At 40.5% G+C, this 27,965-nt stretch overlaps 1 protein-coding gene across 2 annotated transcripts; it reads right to left on the reverse strand.

Moving 5' to 3' along the window:
* Positions 1 to 1,202: 1,202 nt before the first annotated feature.
* LRP10 (LDL receptor related protein 10) lies at positions 1,203 to 27,965 on the reverse strand. Of its 2 annotated transcripts, none has more exons than XM_026719556.2 (7): positions 27,445 to 27,965; positions 23,843 to 23,881; positions 20,824 to 20,956; positions 16,227 to 16,411; positions 5,782 to 6,637; positions 4,899 to 5,028; positions 1,203 to 2,616 (listed from the first exon to the last, which is right to left on the reverse strand). In XM_026719556.2, the coding sequence occupies exons 4-7, from the start codon at positions 16,375 to 16,377 to the stop codon at positions 2,059 to 2,061; spliced, it is 1,695 nt and encodes a 564-aa protein (XP_026575341.2). In that variant the 5' UTR covers positions 16,378 to 16,411; positions 20,824 to 20,956; positions 23,843 to 23,881; positions 27,445 to 27,965; the 3' UTR covers positions 1,203 to 2,058. The 2 variants fall into 2 exon arrangements, with proteins under 2 accessions (XP_026575341.2, XP_087771610.1); XM_087915484.1 differs by having other exon boundaries at positions 23,843 to 23,892; positions 27,455 to 27,894.

The following is a 27,965-nucleotide window of genomic DNA, read 5'->3' on the forward strand; positions in this document are numbered from 1 at the left end:
CAGATTTTATGGAGGTTTTTTCCCCTTTTTTCTTCCCTCTTGCCTAAAAATATAATGAAAACTGAGGCACTGCTTTTATTATTATTATTTTTTTAAAGAAAAAAAGAATTCAGACGGTATTTGAATCCAGTCAGGGTAAACAAAGCTTGGGATGGTTTTTTAAAAAAAATTCTTAACTGGTTAACGTGGATTTTAGTGGGTTTAATCTAAACCAAAGTTGGATACAGGTAGTCCTCGACTTACGATGGTTCATTTAGAGACCGTTCAGTTACAAGGATACTGAAAAAAAGTGACTTTTTCTTCTTTGTACTTACGATTACGGTATCATCCCCACAGTCACGTGATCAAAATTTCAATGCTTGACAACTGACTCCTATTAACGACGGTCGCCGTGTCCTGTGGTGGAGGGGAAATCAGGCAGATCCCCTTTTGCGACCTTCTGACCAGCAAAGCCAATGGGGAAGCATGATTCGTGTGACTCACTGAACTGTGGCAAGAACGGTCATAAGATGAGGCAAAATTCACTTTAACGGATGTCTTGCTTAACAACATAGATTTTGGGCTCAGTTGCGGTCGTACGTCGAGGACTATCTCTGTTTTTCTGCCACAGACCACTTCATCACTTGTTAGGTCGTATGCCAGCTTGTTTTGGAGAATTTTGGATTTGAAATCCAGAAAAAATAGTGTGTGAGGGGGGGAAACCACCATCGCCCACTTCACTGATGCGAAAGAAATCATAATCTCATTTAAGAACACTTTTAAGAATTTAAGAACAATTTTGTAAAAATAACCCTGATTTTTTATTTAAACCTTTCTTTTTCACAACTTCCAATCATATTTATTTCAGAGTAATTGGGTGTACACCTCATATAAAGCAGTTTTTCTCAAACTCAGAAATTTTAAGATGGGTGGACTTCAACTTCGAGAATTCATGCTGGCTGGGGGAATTCTGGGAATTGAAGTCCACCCATCTTTAAAGTTGAAAAGCACCCATCTTTAAAGTTGAAAAGGACACAATCCACAATGAATACCACTAAATTCTGCTCTTAAAAGTTTTCTTTTATCCTTCATACAAAGTCTAGTTTATTTACAGCTGTTTGGACATTCAATGTGCAAAATTTCTTTCTTTCTATTGGCTGTGCTTTGAAAAATAATTTACTTACAAAAGATTTATCAACAAAAGATTCCAGGGATTTTCCATCTTTCTTTTTTTTTTCTTTGACTTTTTTTTTGTGTAAATCTAGGATTCGCTTCCACAGAACACAGAAAAAAAGAACGATTGGCTAGCAAAAAAGTTTTCACCGTAAAACGTGATTCGCAAAGAAACAGTTCTGGTGGAATTATTACATATATGTATAGAGAGAAATTTTCAGCTTTCCATAAATTCACAAAAATAAATCTTCAGTTGCGATACACGATGGACAATTGGAAGGTCAAATTGCTGCCAAGGGGAAAAAAAATCAAATCAAATCAATCAGCATGTTAAAGAAGCTGCCTTTGTGCCGCTAAAGGTTATTCTGGATTGTATCTTTGCTTCCTTCATTTTTTTTTTTTTAGCCAGGCAAATACCTGGAGTGTTTCTCCAAAAAATGCATTTCATTCTTTCCTCCTCCTCCCCCTCCTCCTTTTTAAAGAAGGATCTTTAAAATGCCAAGCGCATATACTTTGATAACTTTCAACGCAAGCTCCCTGTTCAGGGTCAAAGACATCTAAAAGTTCTCTCGAGAATGATTGTGCAATTTGAGAACACACATTGCAATTTCACAAGAGAACAATCCCCTCTACAGATTAAGATGGAAGAAGCCAAGAAAAAGATCCATCAGACTTCTGCAACCCTCAGTGGATCCGAAAAGGGAGCGGACTCCAAAGGCCAAATCAAACCATTCCTGGTGGCTAAAACGCCGACAAGAAAGCAGAAATATTTTGGGTGGGGTGGGGTGGGGAAATAAATTGGGGTGGGGGTGGGGAAACATGGAAAGATCTGCAGGAAAGAAAAATAGACTTGACTATCTGGTCGCTGGTGACAGATTTTCTCAAGGCCACGTCCAGCCAAATTTCTCAAGTCAGAAGAGGTTCATCGTCGCCATCCCAGCTCTCGAAGTTCTCAAGTTGCGGGTCAGTGAGAGGGACGAGAAGCACTTCGTCTTCATCATCGGGAGATGGAAACATGCTCCGTTCCTCTCCAGCCTCTCCGGAGCAGGTGAGCGTGGGGGAGAAAAGCCGGACACGGAGGCTGCGCATGACCCCCGTAAACCGTGGAGGAGGCCGCGGGATGTGAGGAGCTGGCGTGGGTTCCACAGGAACTGGTGGGACCTTGGCAGCAAGAAGCGGCGCTTGGTCTTCTGGAAGCTGGGAAGAAACATCTCCGTCCCAACGGGATGGTTCGGCCAGGTCATCAGGCGCAGGAGATGAGTTAGGGGCGACGGTGGAAGCCGTAGTTGAAGATGAGGCGGGGGAAGCCAGGGCAGGGAGTAGCCCCAATCGGCGCATACGCCTCGTCAGACGTCGCATGAAGCGGCTTTGATGGGGACGACACGCCCCATTGGTTCCTGCAGGGCTGGCTGGGTCCCGTCGCAAGAGATGCAGGAGGGACCGCAAATTCCCCAGGACCGAATTCTGAAACGAGAACCCGGAAGAAAGTCAGATCTTCAGCTTCACATATTCACAGCTTGAAGAAGAAAGCTGAAGTTGAGAGTTGTCCCTTGGACTACAGGTAGTCCTTGGCTTACAACAGCTCATTGAGTGATCATCTGAAGCCACAATGGTACAGAAAAAAAGTGACCTACGATCGTTTTCACAATTACCACTGTTGCGGTATACCACACAATCAAAATTCAGACACTTGTCAACTGGTGCATAGTAATGACGGATCCAATATCCCAGAGTCATATGATTCCCTGCTTTGTGCCCTTCCAACAAACAAAATCAACCAGAAATGATTCACTTAACAACCATTTTACTAACTTAAAATCTGCAGCGATTCACTTAACAACTGTGGCAAGAAAGGTTGTAAAATGGGGAGAAATTCACTTCACTACTGTCTCACTTAGCAACTTAGCAAAATTTTTTTTGGGGGGGGGTCAATTGTGGTCATAAATCAAAGATTATATGGAGTCCTAGTTCTCCTTGGTAGAAATTTAAGAGTGATTGCTGTGATTGGATGTCTCTTACAGGTAAAAGACATACCTTTAGAAAGGGCCTACAGAAGACCATGAAAAGAAGTAGTAGATCTTAACAGTTTTGGGGTCTTCATGAGATGGACCAAGAATGTCTTATGACTTTTTAGGAAGACCAGCAAATGAGGAACATCACAAAAATTGGCCTACTGGCCCTCAAGACTACAAATGCTAATTGGGAGTCAATAGTATACACCCATGTTTTTATCCATCACTCATTCTTGTCTTCTGCTGCTCTGCAAACCTCTTGAGATGTTGCTGCTCAACCTTCACAGATAGGTATATTATAGATAAGTACAGATTAATAGAGTTGGACGGGACCTTGTAGATCATCTAGTCCAACCACCCCCTCCGCCCAAGCAGGGGACCTACGCCATTTCTGACAAGATGGCAGTCCAGTCTCTTCTTGAAAGCCTCCAGGGATGAAGCTTCCACAACTTCTGAAGGCAACTTCTGTTCCATTGGCTGATTGTTCTGTCAGAAAATGTCTAATTTCCAGGGTGAATTTCTCCTTGTTCAGTTTCCATCCATTGTTCCTTCGCTGGCCTTCTGGTGCCTTGGAAAATAGCTTGACCCCTTCCTCCTCTCTGTGGCAGCCCCTCAAATACTGGAAGACGGCTATCATGTCTCCCCTGGTCCTTCTCTTCACTAGACTAGCCAGGCCCAGTTCCTGCAAACATTCATTGTGTATTTTAGCTTCCAGTCCCCTCATCATCCTGCTTGCTCTTCTCTGCACTCTTTTTAGAGTCTCAACATCTTTTTTATAGTGTGGTCGCCAAAACTGGATGCAGTACTCTAGGTGTGGCCTTACTAAGGCTTTACAGAGTGGAATTCACCTTTTGGTTTTTTACACTTAATTAAAGGACCATTTTAAAGGTGCTTTTCTCATTGGTCATATTAAGCAGTCTTCCTGACTTGGAACCCCCATAGTCATCATTTCCCCCCCAGAATAATATGCAAGTAAACCTTAATTTATGGCTAATTCAGCTCAGAATTAGGGTTGTAAGTTATGGTGGTCTTTAAATGGGTCATCATGGGACCAACTCAATTTCACAACATTTTTTTTGTCCTATGTCTAATCCTCCACTCATTAAATACGTTCATTTGATCCAGTGGGTGGTTTTGCCCGAAATTGGAAGCAAATGCCAAAAATTCGGGGAGTGGGGGGGGGATATCAGAAATCAAAAATAATGTGACCACAAGACACACAATACAAATCATTGTGAACATGAGCCAGTAGCCAAGTGTCCAACATATGTGGCCACAGGGAGATGGTATTGGTGGGATCATCTTAGGAGTCTTGGGGCCAGGTATGTGATCAGTTGTTAAGTGAGGACTACCTGTATATTTTGCTTGTCGGACATAATTTCATGGAAGGACTTGCCCCCAATCAAGACGCTAGAGCAATTTCATTGTGGGCCGCATCAGGGTTGTGGTTGACCTCGGGGAGGGGGGGGGGCAAGGGGTGTGTGGCTGACTGGGTAGGTGTGGCCATCTTGATGCCACTCACTGGGTGTGGCTGACTAGGTGGGAGTGGCCCTCTTGACACCACTCCTCACTGGTGCTCTTCTGAGTCTTCAAACATGGCCACTTTAGGACTTGTGGACTTCAACTCCAGAATTCAGCATGGTGGGCTGAAGAATTCTGGGAGTTGAAGTCAAGTCAGTTTGGAGACCTCTCTGGTCTTGAGGAAGGTACATGAAGACTGTTGGGCCCACTTACCTGATTTGGATGCTCAACTGGGAATCCTTCTACTGGAGGAATAACCCCGCGAGCGATGAGCTGCCCATAAGATGGCGGAGCCTGGCGCTGAAGCAGCTGGGCCTCCATTCGCGACATAGGTGCTAAGACTCTAAAGGAGGGAGAAATCAAGAGAATGATAATCGTTGTTCCATTCTTAAGAGTGTAACCCTGATTCGCCATCCTCACCCTTCCTTATTTTCTTAGCAAGATTTTATCAACTGGGCAACCTCCAGCTGTGTGGACTTCAACTCCCAGAATCCCATTGGCATCATGGCCAATGCTAAGGAATTGGTTCACCTTCCTGGTGGACAGCTGAGTTGGGGAAGGTTAGTCTCCTTAAAAGAGTATTTTCTCTAGTTTCTTTCCTAGTTTCTCCCTGTATGAGGAGAAACCATTGCAATTCATTGGTCCTTCATCCTCACTGGGTTGGTATGGTCAAATTTATAAATCTTGGAGGACCTTTATGATTGTCTACAGCAGCCTCAGCAACCTTAAAATTCATGGACTTCAACTCCCAGGATTCCTGAGGATGTTTATGATTGTCTAAAGCAGCCCTAACAATCTTAAGATGCATGGACTTCAACTCCCACGATTCCCCAACCGGCTTGAGGAAGGAAGAATTCTGGGATATGAAGTCCACACTTCTTAAAACTGCCAAGGTTTTGGGTAACATGAAACACTGTCCCGGGGTCAGCCCTCATTCCTAGGATGCAACTCCCTCTCCCATCAGTCCATTCACCACAGGTCCCTTCCTCCCAATATTAGCCCCTCTAGCGCATCAACTCTATCCCCATCCTCCTTTCCAGCCACCATACTACCAAAGTCCCACACTCTTCCTTTAGTTCGCTAGCTGACCCCTCACCCAAATTCATGGCTCCGGAGCGCATACAGACGGCATGTGCAGCCCAGTGCGATGACCAGAAGGAGACCACACACCAGGCTGCCGATGACGGCCGCTGTCACCACCTTTCGGGGCAGGATGTAGGAGCAATCCGCCTCATCCGAAGTATCGACACAGTCTGCCTGCCCGTCACACACCCAACTCTCATAGATACAGCGGCCGTCTCTGCACCGGAAGTTCCCAGGCTGGCAGGTGTAACAGTGGCGTTCATCAGCAGCATCCGCACAAAATGTTTGGTAGTTGCAACGATCGGCGGGACTGTAGCAGACAGCACCTCCAATGCCTCGTCCTCCACAGGGATATTGCCCCGGTGGGCAGCCGTGGCAACCGTCCTCATCAGCGCCATTGGCACAATCCCAGTTCCCATCACAGCGCTCGGCAGTGCTGTAACATGTAGCGCCCTTGCCGCTGTCTCCTCCACAGGGGAAGTCCCATGGCACACAAAATCCCTGCACGTGATATGTAGCGTTGAAACCCCGTCCTTCTGTTCCTGGTACTGCTTGGTACACTACCCATGCCCGGCTTGATGGGGAGTCAACCAACACAATCTTGTTGTTGCTGGTGTAATCCAAGTTACGCAGCAAGTGAGGGTGGAGCGGGGTGCCGGGTACCCCATCATACACCCGGATGGAGTCTCCAATATCTAAGTTAAGGACCGTGAAGCGAAGGATGAGGGGGCGGCTATCATGGGCATCCAAAACCCACTGGCAATGTGCAGCGCCTAGATGTGAATCTGAGCTGAAAGCGGGGGAATAAATCACCCCATAGAAGTCGTCCAAGGTGCGGTTGCATGACACAATAGGGTGTGTTTTAGGTTCTAAAGCAGAGAAAGATGAAAAAGGCAAGACGCAAAAGTGACACCATTTTCATTATGTAGCAGGAGACCCACAAAATAACTTCCTTCTCTTCTACTGGGGCCAAAAAGTCTCTCTAGAGCAGGGGTCGCCAACCCTTTGGACCTCAGGGACCACCAAACTCATAATTTTAGATCCCAGGGACCACTAACTAGTTCTGTGGTGTGGCCTAATTTGTGGGTGTGGTTTGGTAGTCATGTGACTGGCTGGGCATGGCTTGTATGTAAATATTATAAATATTTATATAAATATTGAATTTTTTATTAAAAAAAAGAGCAACTTTTACCCAAAATCAGGCAAAGCAGGCAGGCACATTGAGTTGCTCACAGAATCACAGATTCATTCAGAAATCTATCCACCATTGGCTAGCTCAGTCTGTCACATAAAATTTGGTTGCAAGCAAACTCATAAAATTTTGGTTGCAAGCAAATTCATAAAATTAACTCACAGCACACCATGCATGTAAATATTGATTTTTTTTCTTTTAAAAAAAGCAACTTTTATCCAAAAGCAGGCAAAGCAGGCAAACTGAATTGCTCACAGAATCATTCAGTAATCAACTTCCGGTGACATCGCGGCATAGCAAGGTAGGAGAACTCCGCTCTGCTCTCCTACGTCAGGGTTTTTGTTCGTGGGTGACCGTTCGAGGTGGGAATCAGATCCTGGCAGGATCACCCAAGTGAGGGAGAACTCTCGGAGACTAACTGGGAATTGCAACCATGGAGGTAAAGAAGGGAGCCTGAAGCTCAGGGCAAAAGAAGCCAGCCTGTTGAGGCTGGCCCAAATACGTGACGGAACAAGTTTAAGAAGGAAGCGGAGATAACATATCGAATTTGAGTCAGGGAAAGATATTGGAGGCAAAAATGCTATTGGATTATAACTAGTGGATAATTTGGGAAAGTAAGTGATGAATGTCTGAAATTCCGATGCAAAAGGGGGAAAGCTGAAAGTGGCAGCAGGACTGAGTTGCTACTCCCAGCTCTGGATAAAGTAAAACTCATTTCTAAATAGGAAAGTGAAAAAGAGAGAAGAGAGATTCTAGTTGGTGACAATTTTTTACTTCTAGCCATACAAACAAATCGCAGAGAGTACTCTGTGGGCGGACAAGAACTCTGAAACTTTGAAATTGAGTGGAGGAGTGACAGTGCAACTTGCGGTGGTGGCCATTGAGACTGGCAATTCCGGGAGAGTGGAGGAAGGCAGCTCAAGTGACTGTTAGAACTGAGGACTGAGACCTCAGTTTATTATTGGATATGACCTGAATATCAAGGCAACGACAGGAAAGTGGGAGACTGTAAATGCTCATCTTGTCCAGTGTTTTTTTTTTCTTTTTTTCTCTTGGAACTGATGGAAGTGGTATAGATTCACTTTATATTTATTTATAGTATATATTCAACTAATAAGAAAATAAGATTGATTTAACTTGAGTAAGTGATATTTAATCCCTTTGGATTATATTCTATAGTTTCTTTCTCTTCTTTATTTTACATATATATTGATTGAATATAGATTAATGAATTTAATATACTGATTAATATAATGATGAGTTAATTGATTGTTCCCTCCCTCTCTTTCTCATATCCCCCTTATATTAGATACTGTGATTTACTGCAATATAAAAAGTATTAATTTGAATGTTGAACTTTTATTATATATTTAGGGAAATATTAGCTGAAATACAGTAATCAATTTAAAGAAGTGACTGGGGTTATATTATTGCTATATATCTAAATACAGCTGAATGATTTTTTTTCTTTTTTTCTTTTATCTGTTAGACGATTTAAGAACTGATGAGTTATTGAATTTATTAAGACTAGGTATTGTATTAATACAAGGTGAAGGGAATATCTAGAATAATAGGTAGGTTTGGAAGTTTGAATACATAATTATTAATTGATGATAATTCCCTTAATCTAATGGTGGTAGGAAATTAGATTTAAGCAGACAAACAGTAGTCTAAAGTAAAATATTAGATAACTGAGAAAATTAAATCGTAAAATACAGATAAGTTTGATGGTAGTTGGCAATATAATCTGGGAAAATATATTTAGGATAGTGGACGAACAACAAAGAATTAGCAAAGATATGACTAGTACAACTACCACTATTACAAAAACAAGAAGAAAAATAGCATCAACAGTAACACCATCTACCCCCACAGTAACACTGACCCAAAAAACGATTGAAGGGATGTTGGTGCCAGAAAAATCCACAACCCAAACTAATACACAATCGGTTCAAACTACATTATTAACTATTCAAAGCACGATGTTGGCAATGCAGGAGTCGATGTCTAAAAATCATACGGAAAGTAAAGCAGAAAGAGAAACAATGAAAGAATTAAAAAATAAGTTAGGAGAAATGAGAAGCAAAGTTAAGAATTTGGATGGAAAGACAGGCCAGATACAGGAATTGGTTAAAATAAATGAAGAGAAGATTAAAGAGATTGAAAAACTAGCTGATCAAATGGAAAAGAAGTTGGAAGGCATGGAACAAAATATTATGGAACAGAATAAAGAGACAAATGAAACCCTGACACATCTTGAGATGGATAAGGCCTCCTATTATCTAAGGTTCCAGAACACAGAGGAAGAGAGGGGTGAGAATTTACTGTTGGTGATGGCGGAGATATTGGCAGAGCTTTTGAATAGAGATACGAATAAGATGGTGAATGAGCTGGACGACGTATATAGAATGTACGAGCTACGCGAGACGGCACAGACTACCCCGAGAAGTGCATATTAGATTTGCAAGGAGGCGAGTGAAAGATATAATTTATAGAGTTACAAGAGATGAAGGAATAAAATATAAAGGAAGAGAAGTGATTGTTTTAAAACAGGTTCAGAGAAGAGTTCGCAAGCAGAGGAGAGATTATCGATTTCTCACAAATAATTTAAATAAAAAAAATATATACCTTTTAGATGGATTATCCCAGAGGGTATTTTAGTAATATGGAAGGAGAAAACGGTGAGAATAGATAGTCTGACTAAAGCTCAAGAATTTTTTGCTCAAATAGGAGGAATAGCCGAAGAATCGAGCAGCAGAGATGACCACGAGACCTTGAGTCAAGAAGAGTTACAACTTAGAAGTAGTGGGAGGGATAGGAGAAAGAGAGGGAAGGAGGTGAAGAGATACTTGGAAGAGAAGAATTAGGAGTGAGGACTAGAAGTCAAACGACAAGTAAAAATACTGAGGGATAGAAGTAAGAAGGGAAATGGATAAAGGAGTAAATTTAATATCTATAAATATTAATTGGTTAAATGATCCAGTTAAGAGAAAAAGAGTATTTTTTAAGTTAGAAAAACAAAGAGCTGATATGATCTGTATTCAAGAGGTTCATATTAAGATACGTGATCAAGGATATTTAGTAAATAAAAAACTGGGGGAAATGTATTCAGCATTGGCAGAAGAGAAAAAAAGAGGGGCAGTACTATATATAAAAGAGGACATAGCCTCAAAATTGATTTATAAAGATGAATTGGGAAGAATAGTAATGGTAGAGGTGGTAATACAAAATAAAAAGACATTATTAGTGGGGATATATGCCCCCAATAAAAATCAAAGTAAATTTTACAAAAATTTATATGAGAAATTAATAGAATTTGGTAACTCAAGAATTTGTATTATAGAAGATTACAATGCAATTACAAACAATAGTAAAGATTATGCCTTTGAACAAAGACAATATAAGAAACGGAATACATTGCCTAAGAAATTTCTAGAGATGGTTGAAGAATTAGAACTAGTGGATGTGTGGAGGAAGAGAAATCCAGGAATATCACAGTTTACTTTTTACTCCAGCCCACACAAATCTTGGTCCAGGATAGATATGGCTTGGGTAAATAGTGAGCAATGCAAGGAAATTCAGACTATAAAGATTTTGGATAATACATGGGCAGATCATAATCCGGTACAGATAATATGGAAAAATAGTTTCTATAAAAAAAGTAGATGGACACTCAATTCACAATTATTGAAGGAGGAAAAACATATTCAAAAAGTTAGGGAAGAACTGACTAGGTTTTTTTAATTTAATAAGAAACAGGATACCTCATTGCAGAATCTATGGGATACTATGAAGGCATATTTAAGGAGAATATTGATAGCTTTTACAGCAAATAGAAATAAAGAAAGAGAGGGAAAGCGGAAAGCTCTAATAGAAAGAATAGAGAAAATGGAAAATAAGCAAATGGAAACCCCAGGGGATGAGCAAATTAGAAATGAATTAGCGTTAGTTAAACATGAAATGAATATTTTAGATCAAGAGGAATTAATTAAAAAATTACTATATACAAAACAAAATTATTTGAACATGCAAATAAATCCGGTAGGTGGCTGGCATATAAATTAAGAAAAGAAAATCAGAAAAGAACAGTATATCAACTAGAGGATGAAAATGGAATAATAGAGATGGATCTGGAGAAAAAAAAGGAAATTGCAAAAGAATATTTTGAGGATCTTTATAAACAAGAGGAAGTTGATTTAAATAAAATAGAAGAATATTTGAAAGAAGGAATTCTGTACCCTTCACTGGATGATTAAAAAAGAGCTGCTTAATAAAGAAATAACCTTAGATGAAGTAAAGGCAGCGATTCAAAAACAAAAAAGAAACAAAACGCCAGGTCCAGATGGACTACCAAATGAATTATATAAAGTGATAGGTGCCTTGTGGTCTCAAAATTATAAAATGACAATGTCAACAGCATATAACGAAAATTTGTATAAGATGTTTTACAGGTGGCATTTTCTCCCGACCAGAATAGCAAGAATGTTCAAGAATAAATCCGAAAAATGTTGGAAATGTCATCAGACACCTGGCTCGTATTACCACATGTGGTGGACTTGTGCAGATGCTAAAAATACTGGACTAAAAGCCCCACGTGGTTGGAAAAAATGACAAAAAAACATATAGAATTGAAAGCAGAGATATTTTTATTGGGAATTTTACCTGAAATATACAGTAAAGACTTGAAATACCTGATTGTAAATGTATTTGCTAAAAACTGGAAAAATGAGAAAATACCATCACAGAAGGAAATCATTAAGAAAATATTGGAATGTGCTGAAATGAGCAGATTGACATTTGAAATTAGAGAACAGGATGATAAACAATTTTATAAAGTTTGGGATCTATTCTATCAATGGTTAGATAATAAAATATAGTAATGAAATATGTAGACTTTTAGAAAATACTAAATATATAAAGATGTATTCTGTTCTTATTATACCTACAAAATGTTTTCAGGATAGATTTGGGATGATAATATGAATTGTCACAAAACAAATTAAGTAAAATATGATTATTTTCCAAAGCATGAATAAATAAAAGTCTAGTGATTAATAATAATTAATAATGATACCAATGTATTTAATATTGGATTGAAAATATAAGATCATATACAATGTAACTGTAATTGAAGATTACGAAATGGAAGCACAAAACAATTTGTAAACCAACTGGCACACTGTATGTACATATATGGAAGATGATTTGATGTTTTTATGTTTTGTTTGTTTATGTTTGTTTTAAAAACTAATAAAAATTTTATTAAAAAAAAAAGTGATAGGTGCCACACTAGACGATATGCTATTAGAGGTCTGCAATGAGGTATTACTGGAAACTAAAATTCCATAATCATGGAAGGAAGCTTACATAATATTGATTCCGAAAGAGGGTGTAGATGCCAACCAAATAAAGAATTATAGACCAATATCACTTTTAAATTCAGATTATAAAATTTTTATAGCGATAATGGCGGAAAGATTAAAGAAAGTACTTAGTAAAAAAATTCATTAGGATCAAAATGGCTTTCTTCCCACAAGGCAGATTAGGTATAATACAAGAATAATAACAGACATATTAGAATATTATGAAAAACATCCAGAAAGCCAAGTGGCCTTGGTCTTCCTGGATGAGCAAAAGGCTTTTGACAACTTAAATTGGGCCTTTATGAAGAAGCAGATTAACTTGATGGACTTTGGAGGTAATTTTGTAAAAATGTTAAATGCAATTTATGCTACACAAAAGGCTAACGTATTATTAGAAATTACTAAATCATTAAAGATAAGGACGGGTGTCAGACAGGGATGCCCTCTTTCACCTCTGCTTTTCATAACAATTTTAGAAACTTTGTTGGATAGAATTAGATCAAATAAAGAAATTAAAGGAACTAAAATTAAAAGTCAAGAGTATAAATTACAGGCCTTCGCAGATGATATGGTTTTTGTTATAGAAGACCCAATAGACTCAGGACCAGCTTTACTAAATGAAATAGATAAATTCGGTAAACTGGCAGGATTTAAAATTAATAGGGAAAAAACTAAAATGCTAGTTAAAAATTTATCAAATAGTAAACAAAAAAAATGGAAGAAAAGATGGGATTACAAATTGTAAATAAGATCAAATATTTAGGTATCTGGTTAAGAGCTACAACATTAAATCTGTGGGAGGACAACTACACAAATTACTGAAACAGATTGAAAAAGATTTGGAAAATTGGAATAAGATGCAAATTTCATTATTAGGCAGAATAGCAACAATCAAAATGAATGTTTTACCTAAAATACTATATCTGTTTCAAACAATTCCGATATTATTGGATAAAAAAATCTTCAAAGAATTCGATAAAATTGTGAGGAAATTTATCTGGGCAAAGAAAAAAACGAGAATAAAAAATATATATTTACAAGATAACAAAAGCAGAGGTGGATTTGGACTCCCTGCCTGGGAGATCTATTATAAAGCGGCGGCATTAGTATAGATAAAATATTGGATCAATCTGAGGAACAATAGAATTTTAAAATTGGAGGGCCACGACTTACAATTAGGGTGGCACGCATTTTTGTGGAACCTGAATAGCCAAAACAATTTATACTTTACTAGAGATGTATTCTGAAAGCCATTAATTAAAATTTGGGCTGATATTAGAAGAAATCATTATACCAAAATTCCGAGGTGGTTTTCAGTGATGGAAGCAATGTTCCACTTAAATACGATGGATATCAGTAAAGAACTGAAGTACCATCAAATATTAGATAAAGAGGGAAGAATTAAAACGATACAGGAACTAGGGATAGTCATTGATAATTGGTCATATTTCCAAGTAAAATTGAGATATAATAAAGACGTAAAGGGTTATGGAATTGAGGTAAAAGATACACATTTAGACAAAATACTCTCAAGTCCTGAGAAAAAGTTGATCTCTAAGCTATATAATTATTTATTAGAACATGAAATGGCTGAGAAAACTGTGAAAGGACCTGTGAAAGGGAAAAAAACTTTGGTCATAGTATAGAGCTGGATGACTGGGAAGAAATTTGGCAAAAAAGATCTTGTATTAATAAATCAGTAGCACACAAGAAGAATCTATATAAAAATGATGTATAGATGGCATCCGGCACCCTCTAGATTGGTCAAAATATTTCCGACAGCAAACCCATGCTGTTGGAAATGTAAAGGGAAATCTAGTATCTATTTTCATTTATGGTGGACTTGTCCTGAGATAAAGAAATATTGGTTAAAAATAAAAGAGTGGATAGAAGAAATTACAGAGTGTGGCTGGAGTGGAAACCGGAACTATTTCTGTTGGAAATGATTAAAGGGGATTATACCCCTAGAGTAAGATATCTGACCATCCACTTATTAACAGCGGCACAGATTTCATTAGCACAATATTGGAAGAATCCAAATGTACCACCAATACATGTTGCTATTCAAAAAATGTATGAGTGTGCCCAATTGGAGAGGCTCACACTCAAAATCAATGGGAAGGAGGACACAATTATAGGATATGGGATAAATGATACAACTGGGTAGATTGTAAAGGGAAAACACGTAAATGAACCCAAGAAACAAATTATATTCAGCTGTCTATGCAAAATGTATAATAACAAAGGTGTTAAATCCTCTTTTCTCCTACATTATTATTATTAGCATTATATATTCACTATATATTTTTATTTATTATTTAAAAAATTATGAATGTATTATTAATAAATAGTTATAAACTAACGAGAAGATTAGTAGAGTATTGTGAGTTATTTAGTGATTAAGATGTGATAGTAAATGGACATGTGAGAAGTATCAGTAATGACTATTAGGACATATCAAATTCGATATCACATGTAAAGAGAATGTGTTATGTATACACTATTGGTTTTGTATTTTTAAATTTGTATGTTTTTAATTCTTGTAAATAAAGTTTAAAAATATTTTTTTTTTTAAAAGAATCGTTCAGTGATCTATCTATCTGCCATCAGCTAGCTCATTTTCTCAAATTTGCTTGCCGTGAATCTGCACTGAATTTGCTTGCAAGCAAACCTTCAGTCCTAAGGGAGGTTCGGTTTTACTTAAAGAAGAGCCGAAGATCTAAAGACTAGCTAGAAAGCAAGAAATCCAACCATTTCCTGCTTCCTAGCTAATCGAAATCTCCCGGCTCAGCAGAACAGATGATGGTCGGAAAAAGGAAAAATAGCAACTTAGCAGACAAGTTTGCCGGGTAAGGAGTGAGTGGGCGGGGAGTGTTCCTGCGGGCCTTGTGGGCTGAGCAGCCTTGTGTTTCTGCGCAGCCTGGATTAATTGCTTTGGGGGTGCTCTGGGGGTGAGATTTCTCTAAGGCCCACCAACATTTTCTCATGGCCCACCAGTGGGGCGAGGTCCCCCCAGTTGGCGACCGCTGCTCTAGAGATACTATCAGCATCATGAATCTTAATATAGCAGTTCCTCAGTTTAGTAGCCCTCCATTTGCAACCATAATTGAGCCTAAAATTTCTGTTGCTAAACAAAACATTTACTAAGATAATATTAATTGTGTGTTAAAATATATTGTGAATTTCAAACTTTTAAGGATTAGAAATTGTGGGAAGTTGGAGATATAATCCAGGGATCAATTGAATACTGTTAAAATCTGGATTGATCAGTAATGTTGTTAAGTGAATCTGGCTTTCTGCAATGATGTCGCTCATCAGAAGGTTGTAAAAGGAAACCAAACAACTCCCGGACACTGCAACCGTCATAAATGTGAGACAGTTGCCAAGTGTCTTGATTTTGAACACATGGATGCTGCAACAGTCATGGGAAAAAACATCCTGTTGCTTTTTTCACTGCCGTTATAACATTGAATAGTCACAAAATGTATTTTTCTACATGGCTCAGCTACTTTGAAACTCATCAAATTTGGTACTTGACGCATTTTGATGTGACAATTTTATCCCGGTACTCATCATTTGTTCGGTATTCAACACACAAAGTAGAACTGTCAGCATCGGCTGCCTTATGACTCACTACATCAGGATTGTAAAACTCGCAACAACATTGTCATCACGAGACGTTATCACCCCAGGGATACTGCGACAGTCCTAAATACGAACCAGTTGCCGACAATCTGAATTTTGATCAGATAATCCGGGGGACTCTGCAAAGATCCTATTCTTCAGTGTCGTGGTGACTTGGAAGGGCCACTCAATGAACTGTTCTAAGTCAAAGACTATCTGTATAATCTAGTCTCGAGGTTTTAGAGTTGCGGACCCCCCCCTCACAGTTCTGGCCCTTACCTCTTTCGTATTTCAGCAGAAATCTGTTCCTTGCCCAAAATTTCCAACTGTAAGTCAGCGTCACGTTGCCACCCTTTATGCGAATCGATTCCGGCACTGTGTAACCGCACAATTTCCTGGACAGCTGATTGGGCGCACGGATTATCAGCATTTCTGACCCGCAGGAAAGGATGAAGTGCTGGAACCTGTTGGGAGGGGGGATATCAAAAATACCCCAGACTCAAATTGGATTTGTCTTTCTAGGTGCAAGCCCCGAAGAGGCATTTCTGAAGAGGCCTGTTCTGTCCTAGGCCTCCCCCAAAAGCACTAAGTCGATTCTGAGTCCTGGCAAAAACCTCTTTTATTACATTCATGTGAATTTATTTCATTCACAGTCAGCCAACAGCTTGGCAAACAGTCTTGCAAAGGTATTCTAATTAGCTCAGACCTTTATCAATCCTGGAAGACTGCTTGGTATAATTCCACACTCAGTGCTGACAGGGAAGGTCTGGGTTATACAGACAAATCTCTGCGAGGCTGGAACGAACGAGCAAATTGTTTCCTGCAAAAGCCCCCTCCCCTTTTGCTTCTGTTTTAATCCTGATGGGAGGGGCCATTCATCGTCCAAATGTGGCCTTACTCCCACATCGACCCCTGAGTTCTTAATTGTGCCTTCCTTTTGGCACCTCTGCGCATGCGCAGGCTGGGAACTGGTTCCAGAAGCTCCCCCGCCTCACTGCTGTCCAAGCCCAAAGGCAGCTGATGACTGCCAGCCTGCCCTGGCCCCATCTCTGCCTCCGATGCAGAGCCCTCGTCCGAGCCTTCCTCAGCCTCTAGGACTGGCCTGGGTTCCTCCCCAACCTCCTCACTACTGTCCAATTCTGCTGCCAGCTCCGCCAGCCACCGATGGGCCACAACAAGGCCAGAAGGCTGAAAAAGGAAGATGTTTCACAGAATGCAGAATAACAGTGTTGGAAGGGAACTTGGAGGTCTTCTAGTCCAACCCCCGTACTCCAGCAGGAAATCCTGAAACATTTCAGAAAAATATTTAACTGCATCCTTCATCTGAAATCTTCCCAAACACAGAATATTAGAGTTGGAGGGGACCTTGGAGGTCTTCTAGTCCAACCCCATGTTTTAGCAGAAAACCCTATATTATTTGAGACAAACTGGCCATCCAATCTCTTCTTAAAAACCTCCAGTGTTGGAACATCTGAAAATTCTTGTGGCAAGTCATTCCACTGGTTAATTGTTCTCACAGTCAAGAAATTTCTAAATTGCTTCTCTCTTGTCATCCTTTCCTACTTTTAATTAAATAATTCTTTTTTTATCCCAGAAGAGAAAAATCTCCCTTGTGCTAAGCAACTTTTGGAGGAATGTCAGGCTTAAAAAAAATAAATGAAAAGGAGAAAAAATGAATATTGTACAGCCAGGCCTTATAACCCAAATGGAGCCCTAAATTTCCATTGCTAAGTGAGGCAGATGCGCAGTCAATTGCACCTCATTGTACAATCTTTCTTGCCACAGATATTAAGCGAATCGCTGCAGTTCTTAAATTCATCGTGCAGTCGTTAAGTGAATCTGGCTTCCTCCGTTGATTTTGCTGGTTGGAACTGATTATAAGTACATGCCAGTTTCTAAGTGACCAAATTTTGATCAGGAGAACATGGGGTTGCTGCAACTGTTATAAGTGTGAATAAAGGTCATAAGTCACTGTTTTCCAGTTCCGTTGTAACTTTGAATGGTCCCTAAACGAACAGTTGTAAGGACTGTATATTGTTACAGTGAATCGTTATGCTTCTAGATATAATTAACTAATGAAAACATTTTGCAAGTGTGTTTGTATATTTGCATTTGTTTCTAGTACACTTATATAACCATCACAATTTTTTAAAACACTTGCTGTTTATTTTTAATTTATGTCTATATTTTTTGTGTCTGGTACCTTCTGGTTTCTTTCTTCTTCTTTTTCTCTGTTATTATTTTAAAAGCAATTAAAATATATATATATATATATAAAGCTTTGGAAAGCCTTGGCATTACATGAATAACCCATGGAGCCTTCGGAAGTTGTGGGAACTTCATCCTTGGAAGTTTTCAAGAAGAGACTGGACTTCTGACATCTGTCAGAAATGGTGTAGGTTCTCCTGCTTGAGCGGTGTGTGTGTGTGTGTGTGTGTGTGTGTGTGTGTGTGTGTTGAACTAGATGACCTACAAAGTCCCTTCTAAATCTGTTATTTTATTCTACGACATGGGGACTTGAAGATGTGTCCAGTTTCAGACAGGTTGAAGAAACTTGAATTGCTCAAGAAAAGGAGATTCAGAAGCGATTTGGCCATGATTAAGTACTTATGGGGAAATTGTCCTCAAAGGTGCTTTTTCAAGACTTTCTGGAAAATCCAGTTGCCTCTTGAAGAAGCATCTATGGGACAACCATGACCCGTATCACTGAGAATCTCCATAAACATTTACGAGCAAATCCAAGAAGTATTTTTCATGGCTAAAGAAATACTCGTGTTTCCCCCAAAATAAGACTGTGCCTGATTTTCTTTTGAGCCCCCAAATAAGTACTAAGGTTTATTTTCAGGGTTTTTTTTCCTCTCTCCATGAACTGGAGGCCCATTTCTTCCGCTCGCTTGCAGTTGGGACAGGCCGCGTGGTGCGCTAGTGCTGTCACTCAAGATGGAGGGGGTGGAGCTACGCCACGTGCCCTTTACTGGCTTACCTTCAGGCCCCACAGCCAGGCCACCCATGCCCCGACACTCGCCTCGCGGCTGCAGCACCACCATACTGCTTGGCCTCCTGCTCCATTGCTGCTGCGAGCAAGCAGAAGTGGGTCAGGGCTATGTGGGCTCCTGCCGCAAAACAAGTTTCGGGGCATGGATGGCCTGGCTGTGGGGGCCCTGAGGTAATCCGATGCAGGGCGTATGGGGCAGCTCCACCCCCTGCCTCGCTGTCATGGCACCACAAGTAACCAAAATGGACATCCGGCCAGCTGCGCAGGCTCTTAAGTAGGGCTTACTTTGGGGTTAGGGCTTATATTAGGTGCATGTATAAAACACTTGCTAGGTCTTATTTTCAAGATAGGTCTTATTTTTGGGAAACGGTAAATAAGTAAATAAATACATAAACAAAGCAGGATTGAGAGAAATTTCAGATATCAAAACTTAGTTTAAATGCAGGTAGTTCTTGACTTACAACAGTTCATTTAGTAACCAAAGTTATAACGTCACTGACAAAAGGGACTTACGGCCGTTTTTCACACTTACAAACATAATAGCTTCCCTACAGTCATGTGATCAAACTTCAGATGCCTGGCAACTGACTTGTATTGATGACGTTTGTGGTGACCTTGGGGTCACGTGATCCCCTTTTGCGACCTACTGTCCATGGGGAAAGCCCGATTTAAGAAGTGCAGGGATTCACTGAACTGCTGTGGCAAGAAAGGTCATAAATTGGGAAGCAACTTAGCAAATGCCTCATTTAGCAATGGAAAGTTCGGGTTCAATGGTGGTTGTAAGTCGAAGACTACCTGTATAAAGAAGAAACAGCCTTCCTATGGTGGTTTGGGTTTTTTCCCCATCTCTGGAGTCCTATTACAAAAAGGCTGGACAGCTACCTCTCCTAGATGGTTTAAGAGATTATCAGAGTTGGAAGGGACCTTGTAGGTCATCTAGTCCAACCCCTCTGCCCAGGCAGGAGACCCTACAGCTTTTGGACAGCAGGTTGGCCTAGATGACCTTTGTGGTTCCCTCCTTCCTTCTGCACTGTCATTATTGAAAGGACCCTTCTCCTCAAGGTTTATAAATCAAGATTTTAGGTCTGCATGTTCTTTTCAAACTTTTTAAGATCTAAGGACTTCAATTTTGCTAGGCATATTACCAAAGAAATATGATAAAGGGAATGTATATTTAATATTACATGTTTTGACAACAAGCAAGAATTGTACTTGCACAGCACTGGAAAAATGAGGAAACACCCACAGAAGAAGAAATAATAATAATAAAAAATATTAGACCATGCAGAAATGGACATTCACATCGAAGATAAAAGATAAAAAAAGAATATTTTCAAACTTGGGACTTATTTTATCCATGGTTGGATAATTGGGTAGAAACTAGGAGATGAATATTGGCATGTAAACAAATTGACTCGGTACGCTGTTCACTAAGCACCTGTTGTATACAAAGAGAAAAAACAGGAATTTTAAAGAAGAGATTGGATAGCTATTTGTCTGAAGTGGTGTAGGGTTTCCTGACCAGGGGGTTGGACTAGAGAACCTCCAAGGTCCCTTCCAACTCTTTTTATCCTATCCTATCCTATCCTATCCTATCCTATCCTATCCTATCCTATCCTATCCTATCCTATCCTATCCTAATGTATCCTATCCAATCCTATTGTATTCAGAAAGAAAAACAGTAAAACACTCAACAAATATTGTATATAAAAGAAAGAAAGCTCTAATGACTTCAACTCCCAGAATTCCTCAGCCATTCAGCCATGATAGTTGAGGAATTCTGGGAACTGAAGTCCATACTTCTTAAAGTTATAGTGTTTTTTAAAAAAACCCTGAGTGATTTGGATCCTGTATTATTCAATTGTAGCCTCTATTGCTCACCCAATGTAGATGATATCGTCTGGGCCACCCACAATCACCCAGGAACAGCTGCTGGAAGTCGTCACACGGGCCGAAGGGCTATGGATTTGGCCTTGCGGTTCTCTCCGGACATCGGGATAACCTGGACAAACAGCTGTCGAGGCGGAAAAAGAAAAGTCAGGAGAAGGATGACTCCTCTGTAGCTCCCCCCCCCCCCAGCTCTTTAGCCGTTCCCAGATTCCTCCTCTTTTGGTCACTTTTTAATCCTTGTTCCAATGAAGATTCATTTAGTGACTGTTCAAAGTTAATCCCCATTCAGATCATGAGTCTCTTCATCTCACCCTTGACCCTGGGTTTCCCCCACACCCTGGCTATATATTCTCCAATGGGACACATCCATAGCCAAGAGTCATCAATCATACTCTCCGGTAATAATCTTGTGTGCCAGAAGCAATTATTGCCTAGCAATTATCTATGAAAGCATTTAAGGAATGCACTGCTCACCCCACTCCCTTTCTGCTGACAACTCTAAAAGAAAGACAGAGAAATATTTTTGAATTGATATTGTACTTATAATGGTTTGAAGCACCTCGTTTGATCCCCATCTGCGACATTCTGACAGCCATATCCACTTAATGACCCAGGTTACTGATTTAATAAGTGCAATGGTTCACTTAACAAAGAGTGGCAAAGGAAAACTGTACAATGGGAGCAGGGTGGCGAAGCTCACAGAAACATCTCGCTTAGTGACATAAATGCTGGTCTTGGTTTTGCTCGTAAGTCGAGGACTACCTGTTAATGTAGAAATCCAGTCCGGGATTTCCTAATAACCTCAGCCACTTTAAGATGTTTGGATTTCAACTCCCCTGTGGCTGGCTGGGGATTCTGGGAATTGAAATCCCTAAATAAATAATAAATCCCTAAATCTCAAAAATTGCTGAGGATTATAATTCCAATCATTTCTCGGAATGATTACACATACTGGCTTCAAAAAGCACCCAATTCTCTTTATCTCGCTTGCTTTTGTAATCTTTTTTAAACAGAATGAGAGAAGACGTGTGGATTCAAAAATAATAATCAAAGTCCTCACTTTGTATATATTCCTGTCTTGCAAAACAACACAAACACACCTCTGCCCCAACCTGGATGCTTTCCTTGGGTGCAATCCCCCAGGACAGGTCCTCCTCGTTTGTTTACTGACTGATTGGATTTACAATGGCCCTGGACAAAGGGACTTATGACCGTTTTTCACACTTATGACCGTTTGCAGCATCTCCATAGCAAAATTCGGACACTTGGCAATTGATTCACATTTATGACAGTCGCAGTGTCCCAGGGTCACGTGATCCGCGTTTGTGACCTTCTGACAAGCCAAAGTGAAGGGGGACAGCCAGATTCATTTAACGACCATGTTAATAACCGCAGTTGTTAAATGAATCAACATAGAACTAAGCAACATAGAACTAAGGAGAAATTTCCTGATGGTTAAAACAATTGTGTGAATGGTCCAACACTGGAAGTTTTAAAGAAGAAATTAGACAACCATTTGTCTGAAATGGTATAGGGTTTCCTGCCTAAGCAGGGGGTTGGACTAGAAGACCTCCAAGGTCCCTTCCAACTCTGTTATTCCATTCTATTTTATATGTGGAAAGAAAAATCTTAAAAGTGGGGCAACACTTGCATAACAAATTTCTCACTAACCAACGTAATTTTTGACCAATTGTGGTCGTAAGTCGAGAACTACCTGTACAGACAATCCTTAATTTTCAGTTTTAAAACAATGATGCCTCATGGTTCCCCTCAGATTCCCTTGATTATACAGGGAGTCCTCGATTTACGACCGCAACTGAGCCCAAGTTTTCCGACGCTGAGCAAGACGGTGGTGAGGCAAACTTCGCCCCATGTTACAACCTTTCTTGCTGTAGCTGCTAAGCGAATCGCCACCGTTGGGAAGTTAGTCACCCAGTCGTGAAGTGAATCTGGCTTCCCCCTTGATTTGGCTTGTCAGAAGGTCGCAAAAGGTGATCACGTGACACGCCCCCCTGGGACGCTTTGTCCATCATAAATATGTGTCAGTTGCCAAGCATCTGAATGTTGACCGTGTGATTGTGGGGTGCGGCAACAGTTGTAAGTGGAAAAAGTCACTTTTTCCAGGGCCGTTGTAACTTTGGTCACTAAATGAATGAAGTTGAGGCCTAGCTTGGAAAATGCGCCTTCTCTGGGGCAGCCCCTGCCCTCTGCAATGATGACTCCCCCCCACTCCCCCCATGCCCCAGATCTGGATAGTGTTCTGATCTAGGCTTCTCCAACAGCACGAAGTCGAGTCCTTGTCTGGATAAACCTCTTTTATTTAATTTACAATGAATTTCCACTCCAACAACGTCCTGGCCAACAGTCTTTCAAAATTACTCTCAATTACAGACCTTTATCAAGCTTGGAGAGTGGCCAGGCCGATATCTTTCAGATGCCGCAATACTTGGCAAGCATGCCGGAATGAACTAACTGTCTCCTGCAAAGCCCTCTCTCCTTTCGCTCCTCTTTTATAGTCTAGGTGAGGGGCCATTCACCATTCCCCTGTGGCTTTACTCTCAAGTCAGCCCTTGTTCCTCAGCTGTTCCCTTCTTCTAGCAGCTCTGCGCATGTGCATGCTGAGAACAGGCTCCAGCTGTTCTTCTGCCTTACTGATCTCTGACTCTGAAGGCAGCTGATAATTGTCAGACGGCCCTGGCCACATCTCTGCCTCCGACACAGAGCTCTCGTCAGAGCCTTCCCCATACTCCATGTTCCTCCTCAACTCCTCACTGTCTGGCTCTGCTGCCAGCTCTGCCATAGTTCAAAAGTGACAAAAATTTATTTTACTTTAATTCTTTTCTTTTGTAGTTATGTGCCTGCCAGAGTTCAGAGGCAACTTATAAGTTTATATAAACTCATGGAATAAGATTCTATAAGAAAAAGAATACATTATAATTTATTCTTATATAAATATAAGAATAAATTATTATTGCTAACCTGGTTCCCTCCTTACTACGGTCTTACTCACCTGTACGTGAGGAGTTACTTTCCACAGCCTGAATGATACCTAAGAGAAGGGAAAGCAAAGCAAATTAAAATTTAGATGAGTATTTTTCAACCTCAGCCATTGTAAGTTGGGTGGACTTCAATTTCCATAATTCCCCAGTCAGCCATGCTGGTCTGTGGAATTCTGGGAGTTAAAGTCCACCCAACTTAAAATGGCTGACAAACACTATTCTAGATAAATTTGATTTCCCCCCCTGCATCTCACACAGGCCCTTATGAACTTTCAGATCATGATTAGAGTCGTGGTTTGACAACACATCCCCAAAATTTTCTTTGTAGTCATGCCAAGGTGTTCTGTCATTTCTTTTGCCTTATATTTCTTTTCAACGAGGTAGCCTTGCCTCCAATAGTGAGATTTTCTTCTTTTTGTATACATTTTTTATTTTTTGTTTCTTTAAGTACATTATTGAGTGAACAGTGTGCTTTCAGGTTTTTTAACATTTTAAAACAAACATGACCATAATTTCATATTCATACTATTAACTTTATGATTTAATATTACATATTACCAATTTTATCATTCAGTATTCTCATATTGTACCTTATATCAATATCTATATTAATATCATTTTATACATATTCTTGTAGTAGTCACATTTGCAAAATTTATCTAATTATATAATTCAAATAATCATTCATAAATTCATCTTAATTTATATTGTCCACTATTTATCCCCTTTTTAATGTTGGTTGTGCCACTATTATATTTTTAAAACACATCCCTCTCTAATCTCATTACATTATACAAATCATAATTTCCGTCTTGCTTTCATTTAACAAATTACATATTCTAATAACATAATCATTTTTATCTATTACTATGGTCTCCTTTTCCTAAGATATTTTCTAGTGGTTTAAAATCCCTTTGCTGAAATCAGCTAGGTGGGCTCACTTAAATCAAGGTACAATTTTCAAGGTTTGCTCTATTCCTGTGAATACCCCACTTTGATCTGTTTATTGTTTTGCCAATAGAGTTTTCACTTTCCCCCCTGGTTATTTTCCCTGGATAATGCCAACTCAAACACTAAGCTGCATTAACGGTGATATAAATCAGGATCATGTGAAGTTTTATTATCACTTTATGAGGCCTTGGGAAGCACAAACTGGAACATTACATCCAGTTTTGGTCCCATAATTTTAAAAAGATGTTGAGATTCTAGGAAAGAGTGCAGAGAAGAGCAACAAAGATGATTAGGAGACTGCAGGCTAAAACATATAAATAATGTATGCTGGAATTGGGTATGTCTAGTCCAGAGGTCTTCAAACTTTACAGTTTTAAGACTTGTGGACTTCAACTCTCAGAATTCCTCCTCCACTCATGTTAGCTCAGGAATTTTGGGAGTTGAAGTCCACAAGTCTTAAGCTTGCCAAGTTAGAAGATCTAGTTCAATGAAAGGGAGAACTGGGAATGACATGACAACTATATTCCAATATTTGAGGGCTGCCACAAAGAGGGGGGTTGTCAATCTATTCTCCAAAGCACCTGAAGGCAGGACAAGAAGCAACAGATGGAAACTACTTAAAGTGAAAAGCAACCTAGAATGAAAGACAAATGTTCTGAGGGTGAGAATAGTTAACCAGTGGAACAACTTGCCACCAGAAGTTGTGTCACTAGAGGGTTTTAAGAAAAGATTGGACAGCCATTTTTCTGGAATAGTATAAGGGAAGGTGTCAGCCTTCAAGATCTTCTTTCTGGCTGTCATGAGTAACGGGGTGGGGAGGAAGGGGGAAGGCTGGAGATGTTACTAACTAATATTGTATAAACTGAGGAGGGTTTCTATTTCTTGCTTGGCGTTCTCTTCTCTACGCAACTGCAAACCTTTATCTGTGTAAGCCAAGGTCAACTAATCATCACTACCCGGAGATGTCCACATGCTGAGGTTCACAACATTTAATTGGAAAAAACGTTTGAACTGTTGGGGGTGGGGACATTTCACTTCCTTGATATATGTGATGTCTGTGCCTATTTCCTCAGATTCAGAACTCTCTTGTTGCTACCACCTGACTTCCAGTAAAAGACATCTTTTCTCTAATTACAAGAGTCTAAGTATTTCTTTCTTGGATTTTGAACCGAGCACCAGCTGACAGAAGGTTCCTGTGTTCTTGACCTGTCAGATAGAGGGGTGGATCCTGCAGCCTCTATAGGATTTTTTGCGTGAGCAGGGGCTGGACTAGAAGACCTCCAAGGTCCCTTCCAACTCTATTATTCTATTATTGTATTATCAATTTCCCAATCCATCCTACAATATTCAGATATTTTGGGGGGATTCCATTTAATGCCCCCCCTTTTTAGCATGAAAGCTGGACTGTTGAGAAAAAAAAATAGGCCATCAAGAAAAATGGAAGAAAGAGGGGGAAAAAATCATTGCATCCAGTTTTGTTCACCACACTATGAAAAAGATGTTGAGTCTAGAAAAAGTGCAGAGAAGAGCAACCAGGATGATGAGGAGACTGGAAGGCTAAAACATACAATGAACACTTGCAGGAAATGGGCTTGGCTAGTTTAGTAAAGAGAAGGACCAGGGGAGACAGGATAGCAGTCTTCCAATATTTGAGGGGCTGCTACAGAGAGGAGGGGGACAAGCTATTTTCCAAGGAACCTGAAGGCCAGTGAAAGAACAATGGATGGAAACTGAACAAGGAGAAATTCACCCTGGAAATACGGAGACATTTTTTGACAGTGAGAACAATCAACCGACAGAACAGAAGTTGCCTTCAGAAGTTGTGGGAGCTTCATCCTCAGAGGCTTTCAAGAAGAGACTGGACTGCCATTTGCCACAAATGGTGTAGGGTTTCCTGCTTGGGCAGTAGGTGGGTTGGACTTGATGACTTTCAAGGTACCTTGCAACTCTGTTAATCTGTTAAAGACCCGAGAACCAAGACGTGGAAAGGCGGAATCACCAAGACGTGGAAAGGCGGAATCAACTTGCCACTAAAAAGCATTGTTTCACCAGACAAAACAAACTACAAAACCGGAAGCCGCCTGCTTAAGAATGAGGTCAATCTGCCTTTCCAACTCCTGACCTTCACAGCTTACTTTGGATAACCAGGGGAAAAGGGAGGGGGCAGGTTATATTTCCTCTGCAACCCCACCTGATTGAGGGGAGGAAGTGGGGGGCGAGAGAAAAGGAAACCGAGTGGTGTCCTTACCCCAAAGTTGATCTACCAACTCCTACCAGACTGGGAAGTGTGGGGGATGAAGGGAGATTGTGGGAAATGAAGGGGAAGCGTGGGAAATGAACAGAAATTAGAAACATTGAAATATAAGAAAGGGACCAATGAAAAAAGGGAGGTTTGTTAAAACGGATAAGCAAGCATTGTTATTATTTGTTAATTGTTATTATCATAGAATCAATAACAATGTAACGAACATTGCTGTAAACACTTAGATAATTATTTTCTAAAACTATTCGTACCCAGGCAACACACTGTTTAACCAAATATGGAATTTTTATATGTTATAAAATTAAATATATATATATATATATAAGCAAAAATGAAGGGGGACCGTGGGAAACGAAGGGAAGGAGAAGATGGAAAGTGTGTGGGGGCGTTCGCTCTCACCCAGCAGGACCCCAACAGAACGACGTAGGGGAGACCCCTCGTTTTGGCCCGGAGGGGCTGTCGGGTCCCCATGGCCCTCCGGATTGGAAGGAAGGAAGGCAGGCTCGTCTCTCTCTTCGAGGGGTCTCCGTGGGATTTTTCTCCCGGCCGGGTGGCCTGGTTGATTGCCACCTCCTCTCCCTCCTCCTTCTCCTCCTCGGCGCTTCTCCCTTTCAACGGCCCATCCCCGGCTTGCGATCGCCTCTTCCCGGAGTCCGCCGGCTGCCCTGGGCGCTGGAAGTTCCACCTGGAGGGGAGGGGTTTCCTTTTATCCTGCGGGAGCCCCCCTCCTCCCTGCCGCGATGTTCGGAAAGTTTGTTTCCTTCGGCCGCTTCCGGGCTTTGGCAACTTTGTCGGCCGGGGAAAAAGTGGAAAGGGTGGGGTGGGGCGGAAAGCTACTTGACACCGCCTCTTCCTCCGCCGGGGCCCATCCCGCATTTGCGTTCACACGCAGTTTACTCCTCCCTCCACCCACCCGATCC

The sequence above is a fragment of the Pseudonaja textilis genome, chromosome Z (genome assembly GCF_049901715.1).
Source record: "Pseudonaja textilis isolate UNSWEBS1 chromosome Z, rPseTex1.2, whole genome shotgun sequence".
Lineage (NCBI taxonomy): Eukaryota > Metazoa > Chordata > Lepidosauria > Squamata > Elapidae > Pseudonaja > Pseudonaja textilis.